The sequence below is a fragment of the Geospiza fortis genome, unplaced genomic scaffold (genome assembly GCF_000277835.1).
Source record: "Geospiza fortis unplaced genomic scaffold, GeoFor_1.0 scaffold11, whole genome shotgun sequence".
In the NCBI taxonomy this organism is placed as follows: domain Eukaryota; kingdom Metazoa; phylum Chordata; class Aves; order Passeriformes; family Thraupidae; genus Geospiza; species Geospiza fortis.
The window spans coordinates 12,848,641-12,856,562 of NW_005054304.1; the positions used below are offsets into that span (position 1 = coordinate 12,848,641).

Sequence of the window (7,922 nt, forward strand, 5' to 3'; positions counted from 1 at the left end):
TACATTTCAGATGCTTTATAAATATATCTGTAGTTTTTTTTTCTTTTTTTTTTTTTTTCAAAACACATCTTGGAAAAATTCAGGTATCTGGGCAGCCTTGTGAACCACTGTAGTCCCTGTGAGCTAGAGAATATTTCTTTAGTGTCATATACCTGTGTCTTTCTGTGCCAGTTTTCCACATACAGGCATACATTCAATTGCCATAGGTGTGGATGTGAAGTTGAAATACTTCCAGGACAACTGACTTCTAATGGAATACTGGATTCTGTGTAAACACTTGGGAAAACAAACTCAACCTTGTTTGACTAATTTTGGTAACTGGATATGTATAACACAAGAGAAAGCTTTAATCTGGCAGTATGGTATTGTTGTTGCTAGCAACAGGATAAGTTCCTATCCTTCAGACCCAGCACAGGCTGGCTTTTTCCCTCTCACCTTGAGTCCCAAAAGCTGCTGGAAGATGCCATCACACAAAATGCCAAGAAATTCTACTGGTTATTGTGGGAAGACTGGAGGGATACTTCCCAGTCATGTTCTCTTTCAACAGACATACCATATGTTAAAGGTGGGGGTCTTGTTTTTTAATGTCTGCATACTCATAGTGATCTTAGCTGCTGGTTTAGAAACTGGCTGAGTCGGGGAGTTGTAGACGCCTCGGAGTTCCCATTGGTGCTATTCATTTTTTTGCTCTCTGCAGTAATACAATGTCTTCAGTTGTTTCTTTACCTGAATTATCAAGATAAAGCATTTTCGTGCTCCTATCAGGCTTACAGCCTCCTGGGGCCCATGGGCTCAGGCTCTATAGGACGCACAGCTGTAGCTGATATGAGACAGATTTGCAGAGCTGGTGTAAGCCAACACTGCAGAAGTGGTAAGTGGCCCCTCTTTAACTCCACCACATTGCACTTCGATTACTCAAGATGTTTCTCTGCCTCACTGCCTGCAATAGCTTCTGGTGTGGTACAATAGGAACAGCAGAGTCTCAAAAAGCTGTGTGGATCTAAGGGGCCAGCTGGTTCTGCACTCCCTCACTCGGCTTTATCAGTAGAAATTCCTTCCTTGCTGATCGAATGACCGAGGGAAAATTATCTCTTTTTAAAACAGTTCACATTTCTTTGGATTCAGTTTCAAATTGGCATTCTTAAGCTTATCACAGACCATTTATAAATGCACCAGTTCCTGACTGAAAGATTTAGCATGTACCAGATTTGTTATCCATCTCGGACAAACAGTCTGAAAGAGGCACATGCCATACAGTACATTCTCCATAAGCCATTTAAAGGTAGCAAGAGTGCTGCATAATCTAGAAAACATAATTTAAAATTCACAGAACCTTTACCCTATCATAAAAACAGCTACTTTCTGGGCTTTTGGACTTTCTTCTGTGTTCCTTGACCCACTTAAGATCAGTGTAGAAGTCCAGCTAACCTTTCTGTAACATCAAAAGTATCCAAGCACCAGTTAAAACTCTCTCTGATCCAGTGTGGCTCAGGCACAAAAGCTGCAATTGGTCACAGCTTCCTAAACAGAATGAGAATCAACCGACAGGTGGCAATTGCTTGGTTCACTCTTTAAATCTCCTTCTCTCCCCCATTTATGCAGGACCATGAGCTCAATAGTTGTTCAGGCTTGCTTTTGGCTTCTCTTTCTCTCTGTGCTTCAGTGATATGTTTCTGTTCTCTCCCTCTGACCTTTTTTATTGTTTCTACTACAGTGACGCACAATATGCACAATATGTGTCTTGTCTGAAACAGTGGTATTGTCTGTGTGACTTGGATGAAGGCTGCTTTCGCTGTAGCTTTCCAGCATCACAGAAAATCTTCATTACTTCCTATATTTTCCTTGATGAAAGCCTACTACTGTAACTGACAAAGTTGGCTAGCCTGATCCCACTTGGTGGTAGTAGAGGCTACATGTAACAAGGCATAAAAATATCTTGAAGAAACTTCTTAATTTTGTACCACTCCCATAATAGTCATACTTCTCTTTCTACAGCAGCTTGTGGCAGAAATGTATGAATAATCAAATTAGGATTTTTTGCCAAAATTTCATTAAATCATTTCTGAAAGGGAAAATGACTGAGCTGTGTGCTTGGATATCTTTATATTGGTTTTGCAATGTTCCACATCATGGCCAGCTGAAATTAAAAACCTTCAATCAAAACATACTGTACACAGAAAAAATTTCAGAGATGATTGTACTGTTGATAGTCACAGTGATACAATGCAATGGCATTACTATGTGATGCTACCAAACCTGTTTGTGACCTTGAAACCAACAGAATTTTTGTTTGGCTTCCACTCCTTCAGTTCTTCAAAAGCGTAAAATAGTGAAGGTGAGTTGTTGTATGTTGCACTGAGCTGGCAGCTGCCCAAGGACAATCTGCTCCCTGTCTACTGCTGGTAGTTTTGGGTGTGTGCAGCTACTTCACTTTTGCTGTTCTCTGTGTGTGAATCTGAGCAGCAAGAAAACCTGGAAGAAATTGCTCTTTGCCACCTCCTCACCTTGAAGAACAGCTGGTGTCTCTAGCAAGTTGTAACCACTGTTAGTCAAAATCCTGCCATGTTTTGTTTGCAGGAGGCAAATGACTGATACTTTCCTTTGACAGATCTTGTGTTTTAACCCCAGCTGGCATCTCAGCCTCACACAGCCACTCGCTCACTCCTTGGTGAGATGGGGGAGAGAATTGAGTGCGTAAAAACAAGAAAACTCATGGGTTGAGATGAAGATAGTTTAATAATTAAAAAGCTAATTAAAGCAAAAGCTATAGATGCAAGTAAAGCAAAGCAAGGAATTCCTTCACCACTTCCCCTGAGCTGGCAGGTGTTCAGCCATCCCTATGAAAACAGATCTCCATCACACATAATGGCTACTTGGGAGCACAAACGCCATCACTCTGAATGTCCGTCCCTTCCTTGTTCTCCCCTCCATCTCGGTATGCTGAGCATGATGCACTATGGTATGGAATATCCTCTGGGTGAGCTGGGATCAGCTGTCTCAGCTGTGTCCCCTCCCACTGCATGTGCATTCAGTCTCCTTGTTGGTGGGTTGGTGTGAGAGACAGAAAAGGCCCTGACACTGTAAGCACTGCCCAGCAGTAATGAAAACATCTCTGTTTTATCAACACTGTTTCCAGTACAAATGAAAAACATAGCCCACACCAACTACTGTGAAGAAAATTAACTCTATCCCAGCCAAAACCAGCACAACAGGACAACTGACTTTATCACCACATTTGTCTGGGCTTGTCACAGCTACTTGGACGTCTAGAGAGAGGCATAAAACAGCTTTGAGTGAAGTGTGGAAGTGGAGGAAAGTGTTTCCATCTGGGACTATATCAGTTGTTCTGGAGTCCTCTGTACCAAGGCCCAGAGGCAGGTACATAGCCTGTACTGAAACTACTGTACCTTACAGTCATCTCCTCTTCCCTTTGAATAGCATTGCAGAAAGAAGGTAAGCAGAGTGCCTTTCCATGCTCCTGTCTTCTGATCCAACTGCAGAGTTTCGTGACAGCTGTGCGTGAAATTTCCCTGGGCTACCTACTGTGAGGTGCTCTGTGATCCTGCTCCCAGGACACCTGGACAGACATTGGCTCTAGCTGGTTATAATCTCTGCTCAGGAGACCAGGGAGAAGGCAAGGAGGTGCTCACATTTGCTGCTTGTCCAGTGTCAGGACACAGCACATGGAAACCTGGGAACTCCAAAACCCCCCAGCTTCCAGCTTGGGAGAGACAGAGTAGCCTTCTCCAGCATCCCAAGGGCAGAGGGACTTAGGACTGAGAATTCTTTCTTTGCTGTCTGTAGTCCTGCAATAGACCAGTTGCAGCAGTGGGACTCATCTGACCCCTCTGGGTGCATTTCCCATTTTTTCTGCGTTTTCTCAAAGGAGTTAATAGGTTTTTTCCCCCTCAGAAGTCACTGAAGCTGTTATGTGCAGCACAGCTGAGCTCTGTAACAGCTGTTCTTCTATAACCCATGAATTTTCATAATTTCATTAAAATGAGACTGAGATTTCATGTAGATTTTTAAATTTTATTTTTCTATAAGAAAAGAAGCAGTAAGTAAAGCATGTCTTGTTTGCAGTATTGGCTGCCACAAGTTTTTTTTTCTTTAAGATTTAGAAATAAGACAAAAGTAACCAAGACAACCCTTACCCTAAGCTACAGAATCCCAACTAATAACATTGAAAAAGAAGTTGAAAATATTGATCCCTTGTGTAGTAGCAGTTAAACTTCAAAAATCAATTGAGAGGAAAGCTTAACTGGCCTTTCTGTAGTATCAGAAAGCAAACCCAAATCCCAGACATAGAATTTTTACAGCTATGAATAGAGATGATTTTCAGACAATGTCAAAACTACCGTTTAATTCCCTTTCCTTCAGGAGAAAGCTCCTATGAGGTGCACTTGGAAAGGAATCCCTGAGTATACTAGACATACTTCTGTGCAAACCAAGGAGTAGCTTTGCAGAGTGGCGTGCATAAGGAGTGAGTCCAGAGTGATCAGCAAGGACACCAGTTCTGCCATCGCTTCTGCTTTGAATGACTTTAAACCTTTGTCCTGTTTGTTCAGGCAAATTCAGCTCTCAAGCTATTCTTGCTAAGCAACTACACCAACATTGCTCTGGCAGTGGCCTCCTGAATGTTTGTAGGAAAAAATATTAGGTCTTAGTAAGGTACCTAGGTGAGAAATCCACATTGGTAAACATCTTTGAAGATCTGAGTGCCTGATCTTTTTCACAACGTAAGACTTTGAAGCCCTACTGTGCTTTTCAGCCATGATTGTATTTCCTCCTTATTTTCTTTCAGCCATTCGATGTTGCTCTTCACTTGCTCCAGTGTCTGACTCCTGGGCATTTCTCCTGCCCCAGCATTAGGATATTTTTCAAAGAAATTTTCCACCTGGAAAAGAGAAAAGAATTGATGTGAAGTAAATAATGCTGCTATTGGGCAAGCAGCTTTTTACAAAGACACAGTCAGGGGTAATTCTGACTGGGAGAGAACTATAAGCTTGTGCTAGTAGCATTGGAATAGTTTTACAGTTTACTCCTGCTGCTTTAAGCATTTAGAAGACAAAAAAATAAGTTTCTTGTCCAGAAGATAGTGAAATATATTGACTTAAATTCAAGAGAATTGATGTCATCATACCTGCCAAAGCTGGAGCTCAGTGTTGAAGTTTTGGGCAATAGTTACTATCCGACCAAGATATCTGTCATTTATAGTGAATCTAGAAAAACAATTTAATAAATGATGTTTGATGCAAAACCATAATTATCTGAAGCGTAAACTTCTAACTGTATTACAATAAAGCAGGTACACTCAAATTTCAGCATTTTTTGAAATAGTTGAAAAATAGCACTCCTACATAGTATCTGAGCTGTTCTTAAATATGTTTATTGAGGAGAAAAGTAAAAAGGGTCGTGATTACTTCCACTGCTCATCTGTATGTCTGCTGCTTGCTGTTACCATTAGAATAAAATTTTTAAAATCCCCCCATTTTATACTCTGTCTTCTTGGCATGAAATCAGTTGCAAGAATGGAGACTTGATTCACTAATTTCCATGCAATAACCAGATTTCTGTGGCCTTGGTAAAACTTCCTCTCCTTGATGAGCATTTACTGGTAGCAATCATTTAGGGGAAGAATGGTTTTCAAGTTAGCAACAAAATAATTTTTCCACAGCAAATGGATATAATTGTGTTGAATAAGCTTTCAGTTTTCATTTTGCAAAGGTCAGTGATTATAACTGTACAATGAAAACACAGAAAAACATGGCATGTAACAAGATTTACAGGTGGATGTAGTTTCCCATGAGTTCATTAGAGTACCTGTCAACTAAGTATTGCCAGTTCAGTCGTATCCAGTCCCAGGCCATTGTTTTTCCATAGGTGTTGTATGAGATGTATCTCAGGACTGTGAACACATCTTGGCTTTTGATGAGGCTAGTGTTGTAAATATATTTCAGATATCTAAGGGAAATGCCATAGGAATCAATGAGAACCATTTCCAAACAGGAATATTTTTTTTTCCTACAGCATTTTAAAGGTAAAGTACACAGATCTAAAATGTAACTTCTGTCAAGAGATAATTGTATTGAAAGAAATCTTAGGAATCTTTAGCAAAGTAGGTAGAGTTTATGTCTCTATTTGAAAATAGCCAAACCGCATTATTATTCCTCTATTTTAATGCAGTAGAGAAAACAAGACTGGATCAGTTAGTAGATCAGCCTGTTAAGCCAAGCACCAAAAAAAGTAGTAGTCCAGACTTTAAAGATCTTATAGGGAACATGAATACATGCACAGGTGGCTTGCTCACATTGACATCTGTGCTGTTTGTTTGGAAAATTTTTTCCATACAAAATTAAAATTCATTTGGGCAGAGCATGCCTGCAAGTGCCGCCGCTATACTTCCAGTTATGGCACAGATGGTTTTGACTGATGGGGTGAAGCACACATGTTTGCAGGGAAATGAGTAGCATGGTCATGGATTCATAGCAGCAGCTGCAGAAGAACACCCTTTCAAGCTGTTGTGTGTTGGGATTGAGGATTGCCTTCTTTTTCCCTATATGTAATGGACATTTTGTTCAATCTGTTTGCTCTTCCCTCCTTGTTTGCTATTTTAATAGTAAATTGAGAGACAAGCTTTCCCTGTTTCAGGCAGGATTTTTTATTTTCTGCAAATATAGTCTGATCTAGCTAATTAATTCATGTCTTAATCATGTCAGCCATTAGCTATTTAATGGCTTTAGATTAAGGCTGTTGCAGTCACAAGAATTTAGGAATGCAGCTGATTCCTACCGTTATTTCAATTACTCTGAATCTTTTATTTACTCTTTCTGAATCTTTTTAAATCTCCTATACTTCTGTGTTTCACCTCCTTTAAACTTGGAACTCTTTCAAGCAGAGGCTGCTCCATGTTATGGTATTTAGGTAGGGCTCTGATACAGTGGTGAATGGCCCTGGTGTAGATGTTTGCTTGCATGAGTGCTACATGATACAGCAACATGCAAAGTTATCAGATAAGCCCAAAGTAGCCAGTGTTCCTATGCAGGGCAACAACCTGGTGAGACACTTGCCAAGTCAGACAGTCTGCTGGACCACTCTGGGGCAGTATCCAGACTCCTCATCATTGTCATGGCAGCATAAATTCAACATTTTTGGTTCTAGCTTGAGCACTTTTGCACAGCACCTCAGGGAGCATTGCAAGTTCATGTGGATGCCTTCATAGGACTGTTAATAACGATTACTCAAGGCTGTTTGCCTAATTTTAGCTAGTTAGAAAGTAGACATCTAGGCTAAGCAAACTGGAGCTAATGGAGGGTGACTGACAACACCCAAAAGCAATTCTTTCCATTGATTTTAAGCTCCTTTCCTGGTCTGGGATAAGCAGTGCTTTGTAGGCCTGGCCTCTCTTCACTGATTAAAGAGGAAATGGATGACTAATTTAGTCCTGATAATTAACTATTAAGCAACTAAAATTGCACAGGATGCACACACTGTTGAAAGAGCTGAAGGTTGTTGATTGTGTGCAGCAACTACCATGTCTTCAATATCTTTCCACTAAAAGAACAAGGCTTTTTCCCTGCCATAGTACAATCTCAGAGGGGCATGTTAGATAACTGATTTTGAAAATGTATTGCATTCCTCATGCTGTAATCCGACCAAAATGACAGCACAGAAGAGAGGAAGAGGGGAAAGAGCAAACAACGACCAGTTGCTTCTGTAGGAAAAGAGAAATCTGTGTATGTTTAAATCACCTGTCCAAAAGGGTGATGTTCCTCACTGATGCCAGGCCATATAGCAACTTTTCTTTTTCTTGGGCTAATGAAGTTTCTTGGTATTTGTCGAACATGTGATTCCATGATGTCTCATTGCCTGAGTTCTGCATCCCATAGCGATATACTATAAGTCGGAGATTTGCAGGAATG

At 40.6% G+C, this 7,922-nt stretch overlaps 1 protein-coding gene across 1 annotated transcript in view; it reads right to left on the reverse strand.

The window, feature by feature from the left end:
• Positions 1 to 4,058: 4,058 nt before the first annotated feature.
• Positions 4,059 to 7,922, reverse strand: part of ENPEP (glutamyl aminopeptidase) — a 34,480-nt gene continuing 30,616 nt past the window's right edge. Inside the window, exons 17-20 of the mRNA XM_031066434.1 lie at positions 7,752 to 7,922; positions 5,824 to 5,964; positions 5,144 to 5,222; positions 4,059 to 4,897 (exon numbers count right to left, since the gene is read on the reverse strand). Of these exons, the coding sequence (XP_030922294.1) occupies positions 4,733 to 4,897; positions 5,144 to 5,222; positions 5,824 to 5,964; positions 7,752 to 7,922 (556 nt within the window). The 3' untranslated portion in view covers positions 4,059 to 4,732. The remainder of the gene's footprint in view (positions 4,898 to 5,143; positions 5,223 to 5,823; positions 5,965 to 7,751) is intronic.